The 26,637-nt window shown below is 32.8% G+C and overlaps 1 protein-coding gene across 1 annotated transcript; it reads right to left on the bottom strand.

Annotated features, from left to right (window-relative positions):
- Window positions 1-22,953: 22,953 nt before the first annotated feature.
- Window positions 22,954-24,462, bottom strand: LOC120083635. The gene has a single exon (XM_039039469.1). It carries the CDS (start codon window positions 24,116-24,118, stop codon window positions 23,174-23,176), a length of 945 nt encoding a protein of 314 aa, XP_038895397.1. The 5' UTR covers window positions 24,119-24,462; the 3' UTR covers window positions 22,954-23,173.
- Between the last annotated feature and the right edge of the window lie 2,175 nt (window positions 24,463-26,637).

Raw genomic sequence — 26,637 nt, 5'->3', positions numbered from 1 at the left:
TAGGTTTGACATGTTCCTTGGTTATGTCGGCTTATCTAATAAGGTCCAAATACTTAATCTCTTAGTATAATAGAAAGACGTGTTAACTTTTAACACACAAATTGTACTTATTTAAGGTTAAACATATTTTCTAACAACTTCTGAAAATATGGTTTATTACTAAACCATTCATACTTTATGAATCATGTAGTAATAGAATTTTGAGAAATTGAATTTCTCATATGGTATTAAAAACATCATTTTCAGCATAAACAAGTTATGACATCTTAATATCTCCCACTGAGATGGACTTTCTATTGTGAACATGCGGAAGTTATTCTACTGTTTTAAGTATTTACCAAGAAATACAGTCTAACTGTACTGAAGAAAAACATTGATAGTGAATCTATATTCAATTATCCAGGTGAGAATCTTTATTCTCCACTAAGAACTCAGTAAATCAAATTTACTCATTTTCTTATTTTTTTAAGGTATTTCTAAAATTCCTAATTTTGTAACTTCCTAGGCTAATTTGGAAACAGTTTCCTGATGACTTTAGTCACCGAATTTATATTTTCTCAAACTAATATAATATTTAACTTTTGAGATCATTTAGCACCCATAAACTCCAACATACAATGATATGTCATTGTCATGTTCTTCATCTTCTAATCTAGACATATCATATGTTAATTAGATGATAAATTTGAGCTATCTATCTAATTATGGTTCACTAATCATATAATTCATGAACTATTCATGAACTGACAACAGTATTTTTATAACATTTCCCAACCCAAAAACAAATTGAAAATTACACTATCATTTAGTGTCAATGATATTTTGCAAGTAGCATTTTTATATATTTATTTGACTTATATTTGTAATTGAAAATTAAATCACGTGAGAGAAATAACTTTGAAATATATAAAATATGTTATTTGATAATATGTAGTCAATTATCCATTCAAGTTCAACATAGAAATTAAAAAGAACCCTATAGATTTAATATGGATCTCATTCATATTAATTTTATATTTCTATTGCTATGATACTCTAATGATTTAGAACACGTGCAACCTTAGGGTGAACAGTTCTTTCACTTAATTGGGATGTTCTCAACTAATTATTACATAAAAATAATTCTTATTCCTATAATAATTAACTACAATTTATTTGATCAAAAAATAATTAGTTAATATTTTCTTGTAAGTGTAACCTTTCATTTTAGATCTTATAGTTCTGCCCCAATAAGCCCGCCTCAGGGAAAGAGGTGCAAAAACTATAGCGACCCTATCCATTTCTGGAGTTCCCCCTAATATTGACTCCATACAAACACCTTCCTACGGGGGACACTCCTCGGACGCCACGAGGTCGAACATGGAATCTCACATTGCAAACTAATGAAAGAGACCATTGAATATGTTGGTACATGTCATTCTCTCACTTACTATAAATACTTTCTCCATTCACTTTGATATTGATCCATGCAAACACCTTCCTAAGGAGGACGATCCCAGGACGCCACGAGGTCGAGTATGAATCTCATGGTGTAAACTATCATGGAAAGCATGAGAGAAAAGTGACACGTCATATAAATCTTTTTCTCCCACTAAGTATTTTAAAATAAATGGTTCAATACTTAGGTAAATTAGGCTAAAACATTTATCTAAGTGAATATTGTTTTCCCAATATAACATTTATATTGGGTAGTTTTATTATAATGTTTTAATTCATTAATCATTTTAATAAATTAATACAATATTGCATGCTTAATAAAATATTGACTAATTCAATCTCTAGGTTGGTTCATAGGTAAGAGTGTTCTCTTATGATCAACTTAAATATCCCAATCCTAGATAAAACCTTCTTAGACAGAGTTCCCTTATAAGCAATATTTTATTATTAATATTTTATTTTCTCATTTTGATCCTATTAAACGAAACAAAATATTTATTTTAAATCTAATCTCATTAAAAATAAAATTAAAGATAAGTTAATTAAAATTTAAACTATTCAATTCAAATTATTTAATCTTACCCTAATCTCATTTTGTTAGCATGCAACTTTATTCTAAGTTTCGGGTAGGCTGGACTGGGGTTCTGGAAAAATCTCTACGAATTCTTCTTTGTGAGGTCGCAAAGAGGGAAGTAGGGCTTCTATTGACTAAAGGTGGATTCTTCGCTTTCCTTTAGAATGAAAGTCGCTATTCAGCCCCTACTACTGACTTTTGACTTTGTTTGATTCAAAAGGCGAACAGCCCCCCCAACTAGTCGTATGAGATTCATTGGCCATACATAGTGAAGGGGGATGGGGATTTCAACGAATGAATAAAGCTATGATCGTACCCGAATAGGGATGATGGTCTTCCTCTTCTGTCTCCAAGCCGGCCACTGGGCTTTTTCCTAGATCAAAGCGGATCAGCTCGCCTTCTTGTTATCCAAAAGTCGGTCGAATCGGGCGGCGGGCCCCCGCCCGACTTTCCCAAATGCCACCACCGGCCCTTCTCCTTTCCGGGTTTGGATTTTGCGGCACTTTTTCGCCTTCTCTTCGCTCTGGACGGGAGGGCTAGGCGGAACCTTCCGAGTTTTTAGAGAAAAAACCACGCTGCATTTTTGCTCGTTAAATATACAATATAATTCTTATATTTATATTAATGAATTAAAATTTATTATATGTATATCTTGATATTATTATTAACTAAATATAACTATTATATTCTAATTAACAACAATCATATTTTATGCATATCATCTTTCATTAACACACATAATGAAAAATTATATAATATGCATGCTTTTAATCATACATTAAAACATATATAACAGTTATATTATAATCATGTAAACCATAAAATAAAATCATGTAAGTACATACCTTATGAATCAACCTAAACTTTAAATATAATATTTATATTTTAAAATGATGCATGATTATGCCTTTTATTAATTAATATAACTCTTATATTAAAACTAATGAAAAAAAAATAAAACATGCTATCATATAATATAACACTAATATTTAAATACGATGCATGACATGCTTAACCTATGGTGGAAATTTAAACTATATGACATACTTTATGAAATATATAATTAATATAATTAAACATACACATTATGCATATTAAAACTATATTATAACAATAATGTACCAAATATTGGTACCCTAATAAAAACATTAATTTGATTAAAACACAATAAACTATCTTGAAATGTTGGAAGAAAACGATCTTTTCATGATGCACAAACGTGGATAGTAGTCAGAAGCTTTAAATGGTACAAAAGATGACGATTGTCAGAAATTTGCACAGAAACCTCTCGAGTTTGCACTTCGAAATCTGTCTTTCACCTCTATTTTTGACCTTTTTCACAGCAAACACTTCACTACGAACGATCTAAACTTACAAACTAGATTTACAGAATAAATGTCCAAAACACCAATCCCTTACATTGATCAAATCAACGAAAATCGATAAATCTAATGTGTCAATATTTGTTAACATCTATTTTGCAAAACCTACATTCAAAATACACTAAGCTACCCACCATTTAGTTATGTATAAAATTCAAAAAAAAAAAAAAAATGATTTGGCTTTGATACTAATTGAAGGGATCGAATCCTACAGCGGAAGCGATTGATCGCTTTTGCTTTGATTTTGTTTTAAAATTACAACACATAAAAGAAGAAACATACATCAATATGTAAGAAGTTAAGCATGAAATTAGAGGTAAGAAGAAACATATCTTTGAAGAACCGTCTTCAGATCATCACAATTCCTCAACAAATTGATCTTCCACGAACAGTATCGCGACGCCACCATCGGGTCTTTTCGGCTATTTTTTTTGGCAAGGACTGGTTTGTGGGAACTAAATTTTTGAAAGAACAAAGGGTTTGTGTTCATGTGGAGATCTTTTCAGAGAGAACTCTTTTCACTGTAAAATATTGAGAGAGCTCAAATGGGAGTTAAAAGGGAGAGAGTTCTTAATTTTTTTAAAAAAAGAGACTTCTTTACAATCACTTTCATTTGTGGAGAAAAACCTCTCTAATTAGTGGGAATAATTACTTGCTAATTTCTCTTAATTAAATTAAAACGATTTAATTTAATTAAAATAAATTAATTAATTTAAAAAATGAAATATCTAATATTTAATTATGTATGTATGTATGTATTTCTCTCCTAATCTATAGTTTTTAATATGAATCTCATTCACATTAATTTGTGAATCTATAGTTTTCATATGAATCTAATTTATGCTATTTTCATATTCAAATCATATTCAAATATATTCAATATCCTTTTATTATAAAATTTAACTTTGAATCTTATTCAAAATTAACTTTATATTAGAATGTACCTAAATACATTATATTAATTGTATAAAATACAATTAACATATTTCCTTTAATAATTTGAACAATTCAAATTCTTAAAAAACTATTGGTCCTTGTTTACCTGTTGTGAGCTGGCAAGGGGACCTAATAGACTTACAAATTATAAGCTCCAAGGATTTTACATTAACTAATTAAAATCTTTAATTATATTAATGAACATTCATTAGTTGTGGGTCACTCCGGTAAAGACTCACAACTGCACTCTCCGTACTATATAATATTTTTGCGTCTATGGATTTAACCATTACAATAAGCCGATCAATCATGAGCAGTTTGTGATTACAGTCGGGTCAAATTACCATTTTACTCTTATAATTTCCTCATACTCCTTAAGTACCACTGGTCCCTTTAATGAACAATATGTTTATGGTTCTACCATAAACCAAATCCCTCTTGTACTAGTGAGAGGCGGGTACCCTTTGTTCAAGATCCGGAATTAGCACTTAAAGAAACTACTCCTCTACTTACCCGAAAGATGGATAGAAGTGAATTTCATCTTGTGTAGTTATGTTCCCAACTCTTTATTCGGATAAGTCCTCGAAATTGTAGGCTTATTGAATCGACGACTCGAGCTACTCTCGTCCATACAAATTGTAAGCCCTTGTTCTTTTTCCTTTTATCTATGCTTATAACTAACTCAAATAAGTGATTTTAGAATTTACCTAAATGAATCATTTTGATTAGATGACATAAACATGTTTTGTTGTTAAATGTTGAATTAGTAGTTGGAAATTACTTTACAATGTAAGTATCTTTTTAGTTATTTAGGAACTTAGTAACATTATGGATTGTTGGAGTAATTTATCATGATTGGGCAATTAACTATTGAATATGAGTTGTGATTGACTAAGTGTTAGAAAGAAAGAAGGAATAAAATTTGGTAGGAGAAACAAGTAGGTCGAGGGTAAGGAGGAGGAGTGTTAGGGTTGGAAAGTATTTTAAAATTAATTTTCTAAATTTAAAAATTAATTTAACTTGATAAACTTAATTAAGGATGAAAAGTATGAGTAAAAATGAGAAGAATCCACGTAGTAGGACAAACAAGTAGCTGGTTGACTCAAATTGATTGGATGAAGAAAAGGTAGTTTTAGGCAGCTTGTGAAGGGTATTTTTGGAATGCTAGTTCTTCCAATTTACCTGTGCTATTTTCATGATTTTTAAACCAAATGAACGTCGATTTAGTGTAGAAGACGCTAGGGCTACCGAAGTGATTTGAGATCAGGAAGGTTGAGAAAACTTGAAGGAAACAAAAGTTGTCTGAAAATAGGGTGAATCTGAGCTTACTGTTTTAAAGGAGTTTTCAAGGCACTTAGAGGAGATTTTTGGTGCTCAAAGTTTTTGGAAAGCTAGTAAAAGGTCCCTATTGAGTTCAATAAAATTTATTTGAAGTTTATTTAATTAGAAATGGTGTTTTTAAGCTTTGAAAATTTGAGTTTCAACAAAAAAAATCATTAGGCGAAGAAGCTGCTAACCACCCCCCAGGCGCCCTAGCTGCGCAAGCCCGTCTGCCCAGCACCGCCCACCCGCACGCCTCATGCCCATCCTGCCTCATGTCTACACATGCCTCTCCGTGTCAGCTCTCCCCCAGTGCGTGCCTCACGCCCACCCTGCATGCCCATGCCCACAACCCAGTGCCTACACTCATTTTTAGTGCCTATTTGCCCTTTTTTTTTTAGCATTTTGAGTGTTGATGAGCATTTTTTAAGCCCAATTAAGATTTTTTTTGATATTTTGACCTAAAATGAATAATTTCGGATTAAAAGGTGATTTTTGGGCCACTTTGGATAATTTGAGAAAAATGGACTTAAAAAGCAAAATGTGAGTGTTTAGGTGCTGAGTTGAGTTCAATTGGTCACATTGAAACACGAAGGGTTAATTTGACCTCTTGTTAGTGTCTAGTAACCTTGGGACTTTATTTCAGGTCAAATTGAGATCGGGAGAGCTTATAAGCCAAGGAACTCGTGCTCGTGACTGTGAGTGATTTATTTTCAAGTTTTCTATATAAAATCTGTATGTGGTACTACAATATGGTATGATTTGAGTTAAAAGCTCACCTCTTTTATGAAAACCATGTTTTAAATATGCGTGATCAATGATTTCTGATTATCATGAATTTCTTATGACTTGGATGTTTAAATGTGATTGAACTCTGGGTCGTTCAAGCATGGTTTTAATAATAAACCTGATAAAGAATATAGAATGAAATGTGTATTCCAAGGGTAGGATGTTGTGATGATTGCTGAAAATGTGGTTTTACACCACAGGATATAGTGATTGAGGGTGATGATTTATAAACGACCCTATTGTCGTTGAATTTGATAATGTAACGAGAAATGTGTGTGCTTTCTTAAACTATATAAGTTTGTGGAAAGAGGTTTCAAAACCTTAGACCTATACATCCTAGCTAGCAGGGGATCTCCATGAGCTAGTGTAGCCATAGAGGAATCTAAGTTTGGGGTGATGAGTCGTATATGAATGTTTCCCATGCATTTCACTGACTTACTAGAATTGAGAACATCTCTATTTGATTGACGAAGCTCCAAGGCTGAAAGATGGCTTATCTCGGAGAGAGACTTGGATTCGAGGCTGAAAGATGGCTTAACTCAAAGTCATACATATCTTGTGATCCGCGACTGAAATATGGCTTAACTCGGAGTCAGATGTTTACTAGATTCTGAGGCTGCAATATGACTTAACCTAGAAGACATAACCTTGCTCTAGGGCTGAAGTATGACTTAACCCAGAGGTCGTAATGTTACTCCGAGGCTGAAAGCTGGCTTAACCCAGAGTCAGTTTGATATGTTGGGTTCTAGGGCTAAAATATGGCTTAACCTGGAAATTGTAAGAAACTCTACATGCACGTATGACTTAATAAAAGGTAGAACATATAAGGATAGATTTGATGCGAGTATTGGTAAATGACATGTGTTGGTTGGCTAGTTATTATGTTGAGATGTATAGATCGTGCCACTATAAAATTTTATATATTTCAAAGGTTAATGATGATCAAAATGTTGTTTGTTATGTAACTCTTAAACAAGAGTATCCATGAGCGTGTCCGGATCTTTCCTATTTCATTGTGACCGAATTACTACACACACATTCTAACAAACAGGTATGCATTTTCACACTAATTATAGGCATGCTTTGACAAATAAAATACAATAGATTGAGTAAACGTACCAATTGAAGACTATCTTCAGTTGAACTCAATCCAGCAGAAGCAACTCCTCTACGGTCCAAATAGCCTACCAATCAGTCGTCTAACAGCACGATCGCCTATACGAACGACAGCGCACGAACAAGCAGCAACCGGGGATGATGCCACCACTCGAAGCCCTTGATATTCTTAGAGTGAGAATTCAAAGAGTGGACTTTGCTGAAATTGGTAGAGGAAGAAGGAAAGAATGATTGTGTAGAACGACAAGCAAGTGGGAGATAGTAGGTGACTATCGTATAGTCGAGTGCTCGTCGCTTAGAGAAAGGTACATGATCGTGTAGGTTTTACTAAGCGATCGTCTAGTAATTAGTGAGCAATCATTTAGAAAAACTCGGTGTGTTAAGCGATCATTTAGAGAAGCTAAGCGATCATGTAGAGAACGCGTGCGATCGTTTAGTTCAGCTCAAGTGTGCGATCGTCTAGGCGATGGGCGCTATTGTATAGGCTCTTAGCTAAGCGATCGTAAAGTTTTCCACACCGTGAGCGATTTTTTTGAACTCTTTGCAAAAATGAAAACAATTATTCATTTTATTCTTCAGTTTATAATAAACTAAAATTAATCCTTCCCATTTTCGCTACGATTTAGGAGAAATTTCTCGCCCAGTTATCTCATAACCGCCTAATTAATAAATAATGAATATAAAAAATATTATATTCTTAACCCTATAGTTTGAATCAATATATCTACTATTGTAATTTCTCCTACACTTGATATAAATCATATTTATATCTAATTTCCTCCAAAATAATGTAATCTCATACATTTAGTCAATTATATCATATATAATTAAACAGTTCAATTATATCATATAATAATCGAACTCTCTCTTATCAATTTGAACATTTCAAACTGATCCAAAAACTGATTATCGACTTTACCAAGCTACCTAGGGGACCTTATGGACCTATGGCTCGAAGCTTCAACAATACATGAATAATTGACTAAACTCTTTAGCCACGAGATCCACATCCGTTAACTGTCAGGCATTCCACTAAAAGACAACAGCTGAACTCTTTCTTACACAAATTATATTTTGTCCATTCGGATATAACTAATCATGAGTACGATGACCCTTCATAGATACTCGTAAGTACAGCTGGGTCAATTTATCGTTTTGGCGCCTGTAGTTATATCTCGCTCCTTAAATACCATCGATTCCTCTAATGAACAATACAACATAGTCCAACTATATGTGAACACCTCTCGTGCCCAGAGAAGGTGTGTGGTGCCACATCGTTCAAGCCTGAACAACCCTTAAGAGAGCTATCTATCTATTTGGCCCCCTACTTTAGGGAAGGAGTGAATTTCATCTTGTGTAGCTGGGGAAGGAGTGAATTTCATCTTATGTAGCTGAGTTCCCAGCTCCCAAATCAGACGAATCCCCAAAATGGTAGGTTTGAGTCGGCGACCTGGCCACTTGCACCCATACAAAACAAAGGATCGCCCTCAATGGCAGGCGTTCCCGACTCACTCATAGAATTGAGGTCATGTTTTACTATGGTCATCCTAGTGAAGTGAAGTTTCTGTCATGAACGGTGTTATATAACGAGACGTTAACACTTTGTGGTCAGATCTTATATAAACTCTTTTGTATAGGATGCCTCCACTCGCATGTCCCCTACACGAATGATCAAGATCAAACTATCTATGATAAGTCACAACACTTGTGGTCATTCCACAAAGCGGGCCGCATCTGTAGTGTTACTAGTATAAGGTATCTCTCCTATATCCATATCCTACAAACCATTTTGGTTATCACTTAAGACATGATCTACTTGTATGTCACCACATACATACTTAAGTTACATACAGATAACTGGGGATGTTATGTTTATTGGTTTGTGGTAAAGCAAATAAAACAAACAACTGAGCAAAATCAAGAAGTGAAGTAAAATATCATATATTATACAACACAAGCGTTCGTACAAACTGCTTACAAACTACAGGACACGAGACTTTAGGGCATCAACTCCAACAATATGTTGATAATGGCTTCATGAATGAGTTCTATGTTTATGACATTGCGAATGACTGTTGACATGGAGACCTATTGACGCTTTAAATTTGATATTGGTTTTCATTAATGATTTTCTAAAGAGAGAGAATATGTTCATATTAAATTCCTACTCACTAGGGTTTAGCTCATGTTTTCCATGTTTTATGTTTTTCCTTTATCAGGTAGCGATCAAGTTCCGGATCCAAGTTGAGTTGTCTACTGCCACATGACGAGGGTCTCCTGCTATATCGTAGATCTACATGTTTTAAAGTCCTATTGTAAATAGGTTGCATATCACGAACCACATGTATTTGAGTTTTGAGAATGTGGGATAAAAGTAGTTATGGTTGTACAGTATAAAAGATGTATCTGTAGTACATAAACTTTGTTGATATTTATATGTAATAGAAGATGGAAAGCTATGGAGTATGTTTATGAATGTCGTGTTATGGATTATGTCGAATGGAAATTAACTGTATTAAATGATCATTGTGTAACTATTCGGGTTCATGTACAGGTTGAGTTGGTTAGTTGGATGCTAAATGTCATCAAGGGAGATGATGTTTAACATCTTCACACCAATTTCTAGATTAGATGGGTAATCTGGGAGGGGGTGTGACATAAATCAAAGGGTTGCCCCTCATAAACAAGAGTTTATAACTCACTCAGAATTGAGATCGAGTTACATGACTATCCTATGAGATATTAATCTCCTCATTAAACTATATTACAATGAGAGATTAAATATATTATTGTCCAGTCTTATACAAACTTGTTGTATATAATACCCCAACTTACATATTTTTACATGAATAATTTAGATCAAATCATTTGTAACACTTACAACATTTGTAACAATTACAAAGAGTGTCGTATCCATAATGTTACCAAGTTAAGACATCCAATCTTAATCCATATACTATAGACCCTTTAGGTTATTACTTGAAACACGATCCACCTGTATGTTCAATATATACTATTTCAAGTCTCATGAAATAACATTGGATTTTTCCTGTAATGGATAACTAATTATTGCATATATAAAATAATCAATTATTATATCAAATAACTAATTAACTATGAGTCTTTAGGGTATAAATTCCAACACCTACAATATTTGTAACAATTATAAAGTGGGTCATATCCATAGTATTACTAGGATAAGGCACCAAACCTTAATTCATATACTTTAGACCCTTTAGGTTATTACTTGAAACATGATCCACCTGTGTGTCCAATACATATTGTTTCAAGTCTCATGAAATAACCTTGGATTTTTCCATAATGAATAACTAATTATTTCATGTATAAAATAATCAATTATTATATCAAATAACATAAGGATTTATGGCATAAATTATTGGGTTGATGTCCTAAATCTCGCAGGGTCCTGTTTGTAATTGTATTGTACAGATATTTTATTTATTTAATAAATTATGAGATGTTTTATTTGACATTTAGTAGTATTAAACACACAAATCAATAAACTAACATCTAAGGTTATCATTTGTAGCTTAAATATGTATGTAGAGACATACATGTGGATCATGTTTAAATGATAACGTAAATGGTCTATAATAGATGGATAAGGCTGGATACCTTATATTGGTGACACTACGAATACGACTCGCTTTGTAGATATTACAATTGTTGTATAGTGATACAAATGATCTGATCCTGATCATTCATGTGGAGACATATGAGAGAAGGTATTATATACAAAGAAGTTTGTATAAGACCGGACCACGAAATGACTAGTCTCATTATATAACGTCGTTCATAATTGAGACTTACATTTCACTAGAATGACCATAGGTGACATGATTTGAATCCTGCGTGAGTTGTGAACTCCTACCTATGAAGATGGTCCTTTGATTTGTATAGTTGAGAGTAGTCAGATCGCCGACACAACAAGCCTATCATTTGGGGATTCGTCTAATTAGAGAGTTGGGAACATAGCTACACAAGACGAAATTCACTCCTTCCCTAACATCGGGAAAAGTAGATAAATTACTCCCTTAAGGGTCGATTCTGGGGCTTGAACAATGTGACGTCACACCCTCTCTTGGCTCGAGAGAAGCTTGGTCATAGTTGGACTATGATTAATTGTTCATTAGAGGGATCAGTGGTACTTAAGGAGTTAGATGTAACTACAGGGGAAAAGCAATAATTTTGGCCTAGCTATACTTACGAGTAATTTGTGAAGGGTCATCGCACTGTTGATTGGTTATATCCATTGGACACAGAAATATATCTGTAGTTCGAAGAGTGTAGCTGTCGGTCTTTAGTGGAGTGTCCGAAAGTTAATGGATGTTGAATAATTTAATTAAAGAGTTTAATTAATTATTCAAGTATCATTAGAGCTTCAATCTATAAGTCCATGAGGTCTCCTATGTAGCTCAACAGGGATTAAATGAGAATCAATTTTGAATTAATTTGAATTATTCAAATTAATTGAGGAAATTAATTATATGTAATATAATTAATTTAATTTAATTATATATGATATAATTACTATAATGTACATTATAAAGTTTATTTGAGATGAAATAAATATTTGAATATGATTCAAATATTAATTATGTGAATTTGATTCATATAATTAAATTTAATATAAATAAGATTTATATTAAATAGCATTGTCGAGAGAATTAGAACTATAGGCTATATTGTATATGATACAATATCAAACCATAGGTTATATATTATATATGATATAACATATAGTTACATACATACATACATACATACATACATACATACATACATATATATTAATTAACTAAAATTAAAATTAATTATTTTGATTTTGAATTTTATTTAAGGAGGGAAATAACTTCCCCTATTCTCTCTTAACTCACGTAATGTGAGTGGGCGGTTGGGATGGTTTTCATCTTCTTCTTCATTTGACAGAGGAGAAGAGATAAGAATATGTTTTGAGAAAAATTTCCAATCTCTTTTCTCCTCTCTCAATTCTCCTTTCCCTCTCCAAAAATCACAGAGTCCACAAACTCCTATGATTCTCATCCTAAAGAATATAGAAGACTCTAATTGGTGGTGTCCAAATTAGGGTTTCAAGTTCGTGACCATTTTTGTTTACGTTTTTTATCGTGATTGTTCCAGATTGAAGAGGATATACGTGAAGAAAAAGATCTTCAAGGGTTAGTTCCTCTTTATCTCTCTTTTCTCTTTTTCCATATTAGCATGCTATAATTAAATTAATGCATAATGTTTCTATTCAATTCTGTAAAATTCATGATTTTGTAAAATTGAGATTTGGGTCCAATTTCCGCGTGTGCTCACAAACCTTAACTTGTTCCTACATAAATCCTATCAGCTTGGTATTAGTAAAGCTTATGATAGGGTAGAATAGTCGTTTCTTGTGTGTTGACCTTGGGTTTTTGCTGAGTCTTGGGTTGCTTTGATTATGAAGTGCATTACCATACCTAATTTTGTTGTGATGTTGAATGGTAAATCTAGGGGTTTCTTTCGTTCAAGTAGAGGACTTAGACAGGGTGATCCATTATCTCCTTATTTATTTTTTCTTCATGCTAAAAGTTTGTCAAATTTGTTAATGGCTGTTGAGAATGGTGGTTTAATTTCCGGGTTTCAGGTTGCTAGGGGAAGTCCTTTAATTTCTCATTTGCCTTTTTTTTTTTTTTTTTTTCCGTTGATGATAGCCTTTTATTTTGTAGAGCTAAATTTCTTGAATGCAATTATATTAAAGATATCTTGTGAGTTATGAGAAAACTTCAGGGCAATGTGTTAATTTTAACAAGGCAACAATTTTATTTAGTCCAAATGTGGTTCATGAAGTGAAGTCACAGATTTTTCAAGTCCTTCATATGCCCGTTGTGTTTAGTTTGAGAAAATATTTGGGACTTCCGTCGCATTTGTCCAAAAATAAGAGGGTAGATCCAAATTTTTTAAAAGAAATGGTTCAAAAAGTGGTGGCTGGTTGGAAAAGTAGTATGTTTGCAGTTAGGGGAAAGGAAGTACTAATCAAAACAGTAGGCCTATCTTTACCTACATATGCCATGTGCTGTTATACGCTGAATGGGGAGTTTACTACAAAGAGAGCCTATAAACTTTTTTTGCAATCTCAAAGCTTTGCTTCTAGTTCATCTTGTGACATTACGAGGAATCGGTGGATGAAGCTTTGTAGTGCAAACCCTTCCTACCAAAAAAGTAGTTTAGGAGCATTTTCGTCATTTTTAGCATTTGTCCATTATGCACTTTCAAGGGCATATTTGATCTTGTTATCCAAACACACACATATATGTTAGGCTAAATTTTAGTTTTGACGTCAATTTTGATTGAGACATGCAAATTTTTAGATAAATTTTTTAGTTGCAAAGTATATAGAGGCTAATAATTGGCATTTTGAGGGGAAATCTGTATATAAAAATAATTTTAAGTTTGATAACAATGATATAAGTTAGAGAATTTGATAGGAACAACATGTTTTGGTCAAATATACCTTTTGCAATATTTAAAAGACTTAATTACAATCCCTTCGAGTGTTTAGCTCACCAACATGAATCGAATTTTACCAACTCAATGTTTGGTCTGCCAACTTTAAATGTCGGTGAAGTTAAGTTGGTTATTTTTGTCAGCTCACCTTAACTCAACTCAACTCATCCTCCCTCTAATGTTTTTAATGAATCTACTCGTCGGCCACTATCGACAGCTATCACTACCACACTCCGGCGACCGACTCTAGTGACCACCTTCGTGTGACCAATTTCGACAATCAACTTTGAACTCCGACAACCATTACCAACGACAACTGCCTTTGATGATCAACTCTTGTGATAACCACCTCTAATGACTAACACCAATGTTCACCCCTTAAGCGACCAACTTCGATGAAGACCAGCTTTGATGATCAACTCCAACAACGACCACCTCTAGCAGCTAACTCTGACGACCAACTCTAACCTCCAACTTTGTCATTCATTTCCAACAACTAACTCCAACGACCAACTCAATCAATTATATACTAAAAGAAATAAACCGATTGTCAAAAGTGTTTTTAAATTCAAAATTGAAATTATTAGTTTACAGTGTTCAATAGTCTTCTTTTGTAGTAATTTGACATTGAAGGATTGTTTGAAGATGATTGGGTCATCCTTATAGGTATTATTTGTATCTATTTGGTAGGACAGATTAAATTGCCTATCTTGATAAATAATTATTTTGTATGCATGAAATTGACCTGTTGTTGGTCAGGTTTATATTTTTTAGTGAACATGGAAATTGACCACTAATGGCAACTTTTTTTTTTTTGCATGTTCAACCCATACGTTCCACGACTATTAAAATATGTTTTTGAGTTGTTGATATATAAATAATAATATTTTTTCTACATCAAGTGTAATAGTTACATATAAAATTTGTAAAATGTTTTTTTTTTATTTATTGAGTTCACGTCTTAAATGAGTATTAAAGTTTTGGGAAAGCATGTGTAAAGTTGAATGGTGGAATAACAAGTTAAGCAACAAAGAAAAAAATTTAAAAATATATACTTTTTTAGGTTACAAAAACTGCACCAAATACCAATAACTCGACCCAACTCAACTCTACATCCTAAACACAGACAAGTATTACCAATTCAACTCAACTATATCCCAAACACGGACAATTATATTAACACAGATAATTATTACCAACTCAACTCAACTCAACCTAGTTCTGTGCGCCAAACGCACCCTTCCTGAGTTGAGGGGTGATTAATCACATTAAAACTTCAAAGTAGAATGGTAAAAAATCTATAAATCAACCACACTTTTTGTAATCTTTTGAAAGAAAAAGAAAATATCATTGGAGGAAAATTTTCTTTTTGGAAAAACCCCTACAAATTACTTTAGATGAAATACAGAAAGTGACCCGAGTTGAATCAAGCTCAAATATGCATGTCTATTTTGTATAAACTAAACATATTACATCAGGTTCAAAATGAAGATGTAACCAAACAACTAATCAAAGATAAAAACAAAACTTTTCAAATTAAATAACATAACTGTTGATGCTTAAATCTAGATCGGTAAATTAGTTGAATCTCTGTGTGGCAATTATTGGGATTTATGCTCTAAACTCGTGGTTTGTACTTTGTAAACAAATTATTTATTTAAATAAATAAAGTGTTATTTATTTTGGCATTTTGACTTTCATAACTCAATTCAACAAACTAAGAGCCAAAGTTATCTAATATAACTTAAACAGTATGTGGTTGACATACAAGTGAATTATGTTCAAGTAATAACCTAAAAACTCTATAGTATATGGATAAAGTTGGGTACCTTATCCTGATAACATTATGGATGCGATCTAATTTGTAAACGTTACAAATGATTTGATCCAAATCGCTTATGTATAGATATGCGAGTTGGGGTATCATATACAATGAGTGTATATAAGATTGCAGGACCACAAAATATTTTCTCTCTCTTTGTAATACCGTTGACCGAAGAGATTAATATTTCAATCGATGACCATATGTAACTAGACAAGATGCTTGTCAAATTTTCGATGGAGAACTCTAAGAGGGATTTACTCCCTTTCAGACATGGAGTTATATTATCTAAGGAACAGTGTCATAAGACACCTCAAGAGGTTGAGGAAATGAACATTGGCTGTTGGTAGCTTGATGTATGTGATGTTATGTACTAGACCTGACATCTGCTATGTGGTAGGGATAGTCGATAAATATCAGTCTAATCCAGGATTTGATCACTGGACCATTGTTTAGAACATCCTCAAGTATCTACGGAGAACGAGGGACTACATGCTTGTGTATGATTATAAGGATTTGATCCTTACAAGATACACAAACTCTTTATTGTGTGGCTTAAGAAATTTCTGACTGATCTAGAAGTGGTTCTAAACATATCAAAGCATATCACGCTTTATTGTGATAACAGTGGTACTGTGGCTAATTCCCGAGAGCCTCGAAGTCACAAGTGCAGGAAACATATAGAGCGGAAGTGTCATCTCATCTAAGAGATTGTGCATTAAGGAGACATGATCTTCACGCAGATAGCTTCAGAGCACAACATTGCTGATCCATTTAAAAGGCTCTCACGGCTAAGGTGTTTAAGGGTCAGCTGTAGACTATGGGTCTATGGGACAAGCCATATTTAGAGTAGGGCAAGTGGGAGATTTTGTACTGGCCACGTGTTATGTCCTAGTTTATTGCTTTGTGTATTTGTATAGTATGAATTTTATATTGTACGCCCTATTAGCTTTAAGTCAAGGGGGAGGTTATTGAGGTTGATGCCCTAAATCTCTAAGGCCCTATTGAAGGAAATCTTATCGAAGAGCATCCATGAACGCGTTTGGATCTTTTCGATTTCATTGTGACTAATACAACACATACATTCTAACAGACAGTTATGCAAATTCACAATAATTAAAGGCATGCTTCAAACCATAAAAATACAAAGGAAAGAGTTCTCATACTAGTTGAATACCCTCTTTAAACTTTGAACTCTGACGTAGTGGAAGAACCTCCACTCGCACTCTATCGCCAGCAAACCAGTCGGCTGCAGCAGCACGATCGTCTACACGAACGCAGCAACACAAACAGTCACAAACAAGTGAACAGCAGCGGGGACGACGCCACCAAAATGAGCCCTTGGTATTCTCAGAGTGAGGATCCAAAGTGTGGTCTTTGGTGAATTTGATAGAGGTAGGAGAAAGAACAAACTGTTTAGACGATAAGAACAAACTGTTTAGACGATAAGCAAGTGGGAGAGAAAAAGCTATCGTATAGCTGTGTGCTTATCGTTTAGAAGAAGCTACACGATCGTGTAGGTTTTACTAAGCGATCGTTTAATAAATGGTAGATAATCGTTTAGAAAATGCGACACACTATGCGATCGTTTAGGAAAGCTAAGCGATCATTTAAGGACGAGCATGCAATAGTTTAAGTGTTGGTGCGCGATCATTTAGGCTATGAGCAGCTATCATATAGGCTCTCAAATTATGCGATCGTTACGTTTTCACACCGATTGCAAATTTTCGAACTCTTACAAAAATGAAACAAATTTTCATTTTATTCTTCGGTTATTGTTCGGATTCTCCCACTAACGCTTGTCCGAGAGAAGTTTTAGGCCAATTATCATATAATTAATAAATTTAATAATTAATAGATATAATTATATTATATTCTTACCCTATAATTTGATATCACATATCTACTATAATAATTTCTCCTCCACATGATATAAATCATATTTATATCTAAATTCCTTCAAAATAATGTATCTCATACATTTAGTCAATTATATCATATATAATCAACCAGTTCAATTATATCATATATAATCGAACTCTCTCTTGTCAATTTGAACATTTCAAATTAACCCAAACACTAATTCTTGACTTTATCCAAGCTACCCAGGGGACCTAATGGACTTGTGGCTTGAATGTCTAATGGTACGTGAATAGCTACTAAACTCTTTACCCACGAGATCCACTATCCGTTAACTGTCAGGTATTCTACTAAAGACCAACAGCTGAACTCTTCTTACCACATACATATTTCTATGTTCATTGGATATAACCAATAATGAGTACAATGACCCTTCACAGATGCTCTTAAGTACAGTTGGGCCAATTTATCATTTTGCCCTTGTAGTTACATCTCACTCCTTAAGTACCACCGATTCCTCTAATGAACAATACAATATAGTCCAACTATAGGTGAACACCTCTCGGGCCAAGAGAAGTTATGTGGCGCAACATCGTTCAAGCCCTGGAATCAGCCTTTAAGAGAGCTATCTATCTACTTACCCCTACTTCAGGGAAGGAGTGAATTTCATCTTATGTAGCTAAGTTCCCAACTCCCAAATCAGACGAATCCCCAAAATGGTAGATTTGAATCGGCGACCTGGCCACTCGCTCCCATACAAATCAAAGGACTGCCCTCAATGGCAGGAGTTCCCAACTCACTCAGGATTGAGGTCATGTTACCTATGGTCATCCTAGTGAAGTGAAGTCTCTGTTATGAACGGTGTTATATAACGAGACGTTAACATTTCGTAGTCAGGTTTTATACAAACTTTGTATAGGATTCCCCCGCTCGCATGTCCCCTACACGATGATCAGGATCAGATCATCTATGACAAGTCATAACGCTTGTGACCATTCCACAAAGTGGGTCGCATCTGTAGCATTACCAGGATAAGGTTTCTTCCTATATCCATATACTACAGACCATTTTGGTTATCACTCAAGACATGGTTCACTTATATATCACCACATACATGCTTAAGTTACATAAAGATAACCAGGATTTTATGTCTATTGGTTTGTGGTAAAGCAAATAAAACATACTACTGAGCAAAAAACAAGATGTGAAGTAAATATCATATATTATACAACACAAGCGTTCGTACAAACTGTTTACAAACTACAGGACACGAGACTTTAGGGCATCAACCCCAACACCTATAGTTTGTAATTGTATTGTACAAATATTTTATTTATTTAATAAAATATGAAATATTTTATTTGACATTTAGTAGCATTAAACCCACAAACCAATAAACTAACATCCAAGGTTATCATATGTAGCCTAAACATGTATATAGAGACATATAGGTGGATCATGTTTAAGTGATAACTTAAATGGTTTGTAGTAGATGGATAAGGCTGGATACCTTATCCTGGTGACACTACAAATACGACCTGTTTTGTAGATGTTACGTTGTTGCAAAGTGCTACAAATGATATGATCCTAATCATTCATATGGAGACATGTGAGTAGGAGTATTTTATACAAAGAAGTTTATATAAGACCGAACCACAAAATGATTAGTCTCATTATATAACGTCGTTCATAATAGAGACTTATTTCACCAGGATGACCATATGTGACATGACCCGAATCCTGATTGAATTGTAAACTCCTGCCTATGAAGGCAATCCTTTGATTTGTATGGGTGAGATTGGCCAGATCGTCGACTTAATAAACCTATTATTTTGGGGATTTGTCTGATTGGGGAGTTGGGAACAAAGCTCTACAAGATGAAATTTTCTCATTCACCAATGTTGGGGTACGTAGATAAATTGCTCCCTTAAAGACTGATCCCGGGCTTAAACAATGTGGCGCCACACTCTTTCTTTAGCCTGAGAGGAGTTTGGTCATAGTTGGACCATGAATTATTGTTCATTAGAGGGACTAATGACACTTAAGGAGTTAGATGTAACTATAGGGGCAAAATGGTAATTTTGGCCTAGCTGTAATTACGAGCAAGATGTAACTACAAGGGAAAAAATCATTGGAGCTTCAATCTACAAGTCTATGGGGTCCCCTCTGTAGCTCAACAAGGATATATGGGAATCAATTTTGGATTAATTTAAATTATTCAAATTAAATGAGGGGATTAATTATATGTGATATAATTAATTTAACTTAATTATATATGATATAATTAATATAACGTATTTGATACATTATAATATAAAGTTTATTTGAGAGAAAACAAATATTTGAATCATATGATTAAATTTAGTATAAATGAGATTTATATTGAATACTATGCATTAATGAGAAAATTAAAACTATAGGTTATATTGTATTCCATACAATATTAAACTATAGGTATGATATAACATATATATATATATATAATTTATTGATTTTATTTTTAAATTTAAAAGGAGAGAAATAACTCCCCACCCTTAATTCTCTCAACCCACGTAGTGAGTGGGAAGTTGTTGGGTGAGATATTTTCTTCTTCGCAAAAGGGTTAGAACTCTTTGAAAAAAAAAAACAAAACAAAACAAAAAAACAAAAGAAGAAAAACAAAAAACTCAAACTTTCTCTCTCTCAATATCTTTTTCCCTCTCTCCCAAAATCATAGATCCCACACAACTCCTATGATTTTCATCCCAAGAGAATACAGAAGGCTCTTACTAGTAGCGGTCATTTTGGATTCTATTTGATTGTGATCAATTCTGGAGGAGAGGATTCATGAAGAAGAAAATTGTTCTTCAAGGGTAAGTCTCCCTTCTAACCTCATTTCATTTTATTTTGGCATGCTGTAAATTTATGTTTTATTGCATAATTTTGTTATGTAATTTACTTTATGGAAAAATAATTTTTGGGATCGATCCCCGCTTCCGCTCAGGGTCTTTACAGGTTCCTTCAAATGGCACGACGTTCACACGCTTCCGCGAGGAATTCCATTCCTTTAGGGGTGATAGTCGATTTGGTTTTATTGATTTGGGGCCAACCAAAGACCAAACCAAAATAATCAATTTTTATAAATAAGGATCCACACCCATATCCAATAAATAACAAAATCAATTGATTGATTTTTATTTGGTTTGGTTTATTATCGATTTGATTCTCGATTTTTTTAATTTTCTTTTTTTCTTCCATTTTTTATTTTTAGTTCAACTTTTTGTTTTGAATGGGTCGTTTTACTATTTTCAAACTAAATTTTGATCTTTTTCTTTTTTTATAGATTGAAATTGGACATTTTTGTTCTTTTTTCTTGTCATTCTAGATAACAAACATACATATTCCATAATAATTGATGTCTTTCATAAGCAACAAATATAAATGCATCATAATAATTAAATACTAAAAGACAGTATTTTTAAGGGTGTAAATATTCCCTTTATTCAGTTTGGTTGATTGGTTTTTCAATAAAAAATTGATCTGAATGAATACATTTTTGTTTTCTCCAAATACAGATCAAGATATCCAATTTCATACTAGAAAATTAAACCAAACCAACGGATCAGTTTGATTCAGTCTTATTTTTCGATTTTTTGTTGGCTCAACTAGCTTATACCATAATTAGAGCTAAAGAAAGCTAATCCATTTCTTATTAGCAGTGCTTGCAATGGTAGGACTTCATGATAGGGCGCAGGAGTTCATATAACTTTGAAAGTTTATCCAATGATCTTTAAAAAGTGTTTAATATATCATTAACCTTTTTTTTTTTTTACCTTTGTGATTAATTGATTTTAAAGGTTCAATTCTTTGTCTAGTAAGTCTCTTACCTATTGAAAAATTTTAAAAATTAAATGTTGTAATATAATAAATTTGAATTTGTGTATTTGGATCTTTCCCTCAAAATTCTATTAGTCAAGAAATTCAATTAGACACAAAATTAAAATTTACGTCTGGTAAAGTAAATAAAAAAGAACCATTAAAATAATATACAAAACTTATATATATCTAATGAAAAAAAAAACTTTTTATTAAAAGGAAAAGAAAAAAAAATAAAAATTATATACTAACGAACCAAAGGAAATTCATGAGTCTTTAAACAGAATGTATAATACGTATATAAAAATGTCAATTTCCATGGAGCACGTGATTCTCCTCACCCCTAGGGTCGGCAAAATTTTTCGCAGAGCCCTGCCCCGATCGGAGCAAGGAATCTTCAATTTGAACGAGGATGGGTCAAATCGGAAAATTCTTTAGGATCTTCGAACAGGAGACAGGGTGGAGATGGGGAGGGTATCCTCACCCCGTCCCTGTCCCTAACCTCGCCCCCGATTAGTTTTTTTAATATATATATATATATATATATTAGGTATTTTGATTTTTTACATTGAGCCTAGTTTTTCATTTAGTCCAATCTAAGCTTAACTAAAATGTCCAAGTTCAAACAAAAGATATTTTTAGGATTTTTTCTTTAAAGGTCTCAATAGAGAAACAAAAGGGGAAACGGGAATAGTTATCCGTAGGGACCCGCTTCCCCGGGAAATCTTTGCCCTGTTCTCGCCTTTAGATGGCGGGGATGGGGAAAATTCCCCCATCGGAACGGGGAACCTGCCCCACCCCATTGTCAACACTACTCACCCCTATGTNTTTGTCATTTTCCTTTTCTTTTTTAAAAATGAAGTTAACATGACTTCTAGGTCTTATTGAAAATGAAGATTTAATCAAACCACTAATCAAAGGTAAAAATGAAGGTCCTATTTGTAACCGATTTCATTTCTTACAATTTCTTAAATACAATGATTGAATCCTTAGTCAAATTCGAAAAACAAAAACAACATTTTGAAAACTATTTTTTTTAGTTCTCAAAATTTAGCTTAGTTTTTTAATTTGGAGGTAGAAATAATGTCCATAGACTTAATTTTCATAAACAAAACTAAAAATAAAATGATTACCAAACGAACCGAAACTTTTCAAATCTGAAAACATAATTAAAAAGACATTCTAAAGTTGGATTACACCATTAAATTTTACGGGGAATTTATAATATACACGGAAGTTTCACAAGCATAAATTTTATGTAACAAATTCATGAAATTAACAACTTTATAAGTTGAACAAATCTCTATACTTTAGAATATAATAAAGTTCGATTACAAATAAAATCTAATCCACGAAACAAACACTCCCAATACTATGTCAAGTGGTCATGCATAGTCAGCAGAGGTCAATATATACATACATAAATACATGTATATATTTACGAAGAAGGCACGTGACATGCACGGTACATTAATTAATCATTTAATCACTCAAATCATTAATTAATACGTGCTTGAGCTAGTTTTGTAATTAAAAAAAAAATCCTTCTTTTTTGTTTTTTTTTTAAATAAATCATTCCAATTTCCACGCATAAAGGAAAAGGCAGAACTCGGTCTGGTGAGACGAGTTCATGCTGCGAGTCGAGTAATAAATACTGCCGTCCTCACTCGGCTCCAACCCGGCGCCTCCGCCTCCGCCGCCGCTACCTTCCTTGTCGCTTTCCGATTCGGCTGGACCGGGTTTAAAAATAAACAATCCATGACCCGTACCCGGGTTAGTGAAGAGCCAATCATGAACATCCCAGAGGATTTGAACCGATTGCTTGTTAACAACAACCGTTTGATTTCCCCTAAATTTCCACTGCAAATTCTTGACCTGAACAAGAACAATCCCGTCTATACTAATCCACATCTCCGGATCTTTAGCGCCGGAAGTTGAAATCTCAACAACAATATCACATTCCTTACGCCGATCATCAAATTTAGCCCTGGTTGAAAAGCATTTCTTCGCAAAGACATTTTCCTTTTTGTAAATCAAAATCGCTTCAACAAGAGCAGGTCTAGATTTAGTTCTTTTATAAGCTTTCTTCTTGTAATCTCCCAAAAGCAAAACGACTTCTTCGTCGGAAACTAAAGCGACGTAGAAATCAGAGTGAGGTTCAGGACCAGTAGAAAATTTAGCAGAACGAACGTCCCAATAAATATCGATTTGATTACCGTCTAATTCTAGGGATTTGAAGCCTTTTTTGCTCCAAAAATGCCAAGGCTTGACGTCGATTTTGTAATTGCAATGGAAATCGCCTTGGAGACTCTGGATTGTGATGGTTAAAGTGTGGTTCATGAGATTTTTACACCATAAAATGGTGACGTTGCGCCAGTATCCGGCGATGTTGGCCTGGTAAAAACAGGTGACGGTGCTTTGAGCGGTTTTGTTGGTGATTGGTTCTTCGGTGATTTTCTCGGCTAACGGAGGTGGATTAGCGAGGGATTGAGAGCGCATTGAGCGGCTAAAAGACATGGTTGGAAGAAGAAGAAGAAGAAGAAGAAGAAGAAGAAGAAGAAGAAGGAAATGGTTGCATGGATGGAGGAATTAGGAAGATTCATTCAAGCTTGAATTTGGAATTGGATTGTTTTGATTTTGGGAAGAAAGGGGGGATGTGACAGAGAGAAGGTTAGGGTTTTGTGGAGAAATTTTCTGAAGCTTTGAGGTGGAGAAGAAGGAGGTTAGGGAGGAAGAAACGGGTTTGACATTCGACAGTTGTTTTTATTTATTTATTTATTATTGTTATTTTCTGTATTAATTTCTTTTTTTATCTATCCCATCCTAAAATTATATCTTTCCACCTTTTTACCCACCTTCTAGTTTTCCACCTTCAAATCCTTATTCCTATTTCTCCATTTATCGGGAAATTTTTAAAATTTTTCATGTTCTATCTTGGTTGAAAAAGTCATTTTGTTGAAAAAGTCACTTTTGTCCCGATATTTAAAATATCTAATTTTAATCTATATATTTTCAATAAATCTTAAAATTTAATTTTAATTGTAATCCACGTATTTTCTAATAGCTTAAAATTTAATTTTAATTGTAATCCACGTATTTTCTATTTTCTATTAGCATTTTTTATTGTGAATATGAACATATTCACATGTGTATTTTTTAAAAAAATATTTTTGTTACTTAAACAATTTTGGTAAGAGTTGACTGATTAAATTTTAAATTATTAACAATTAAGGACTAAAATTGAATAAAGTACGGCCGACGAAAATGATATTTAACATATATATATATATATATATATATATATATATATATATATATATATATATTATATAATATATATATATATATATATATATAAACTACTGTTTAAGTTAGTTTTTTTTTTATTTTAATTTTTCTAGTTTTTGTTTTATTTTAATTTCTAATATAATAAATTTTATAAAAAAAAACATTAAAATAATTTTTTTAATTGTTGATTTAAATAAATATATATATAACAATAATAATAATTTATTACCTAAAATTTACAATTTCAATATAAATACTAATTTTAGTTAATTTTAAATAATAAAAATAATAAAATAAAAAACGGAATGGGACGGGGATAAGGATGGGGAGTGCGTCCCCACTCCCGAACTGTTGCCATCCTTACCTACAGTCAAATATAGTAAATACTATTTCAAAACTTTATTTTCTACCATATTTACTATTTGTCACTCGTCCTTTATTTTCTTCTTTGAAAGTGTAACCTATTTTCTATTCAAATAAAAATAGTTTACACTTCAACACAAATATATAATCTATATCCAAATACTAACATCATAAATAGTTATAATAATCAATTTAACATCTGAACACTAATTTGGTATTCATGAAGTATACATCCATTTTGAAAAGAAGTATGTATTATATATTACTCCATATATGTATATGTTTAGCACAATTTAATTATTTCATTTTTGTTTGATGGGTCAATGTACTCTCTTTCTAATTAGAGTAGCTTTTGTTTGTTATGATTCAATGTTATCGATGTAAATCTTGTTGAGATTTTATGGGTTTTTTTTTTTTCCAAAAAATATATATAAATTATTTGTTAGAAGTTTAGGAAAAATATCTTTCATTCTAAAAAAAGGAATATATTTTTCATAAACAATTAAATGAATAGAAAACTTATAAGAGAATATATGTAAAAAATACATAAATATGGAGGATGAGTTTGAGACTTGTAAATGGTCAGTGTGTGTTTGGCTAAGCTATGAAGCACAGATACTTCAGGTAAGACAAAGAATCTGTATTAAACATGTATTGATACTTCCCAGATACATATCCGACCGTACGATTTGACGTATCTATTTCTACACATATTTTTTTAAAGAAAAAAAAACAAACAATTCATCTTTTTAAAAGAAAAAAAAACAAACAATTCATCTAATATTTTCCAATCTAAAACTAGACAACCTATTTAAAAAACTCCCTACTCGAGTCCAAAACTAAAAGGAAAAATAAATAAATGACGGACCCAACCCTAGACTAGAATCATCTAATTTACATCTTCACATTCGAGTCCCACAAAGTTCACCAAAATATAAACCATTTGGATATCTTCAACAATTTAATGAAGAAATTCTTCGTTTATCTTCATACTTCTCACTCTGATCTTTCTTCTTTGCAATGCGAGTAATTGCATTTTATTAACTATTGTACTTCAACATCTTAGCTGTTACTTTTTTTTTTTTATTGTTATTAACTTGTATGCTAAATTTATTTACATTCTAGATTTTATTAAAAAAAAAGAAAATGTATTTTCAACTTATCAATATCCTTGTTTTTTTTATAAATATATATATAAAAAAATGATATAAAAAATGACGCATTCTTAGACGTATTCATATCTTAGTTTTTTAGAAATTGACGAATCGCCGTATCCGATCATATCCGTATCATGTAGTCGTATCTGTGTCCGTGTGGATCCTACTACTAAAAAAAGTCAATTTTATATCTTATCAACTCCTTATATCGTGGGTTCTAGGAGTTCA

This window comes from Benincasa hispida, chromosome 8 (assembly GCF_009727055.1).
Source record: "Benincasa hispida cultivar B227 chromosome 8, ASM972705v1, whole genome shotgun sequence".
In the NCBI taxonomy this organism is placed as follows: Eukaryota; Viridiplantae; Streptophyta; class Magnoliopsida; order Cucurbitales; family Cucurbitaceae; genus Benincasa; species Benincasa hispida.
This window is presented reverse-complemented; position numbering and strand designations above follow the sequence as displayed.

Excerpts from the sequence above, each read along its gene's own strand:
- LOC120083635 (XM_039039469.1), bottom strand. The coding sequence starts at position 24,118 with ATGTCTTTTAGCCGCTCAATGCGCTCTCAATCCCTCGCTAATCCACCT.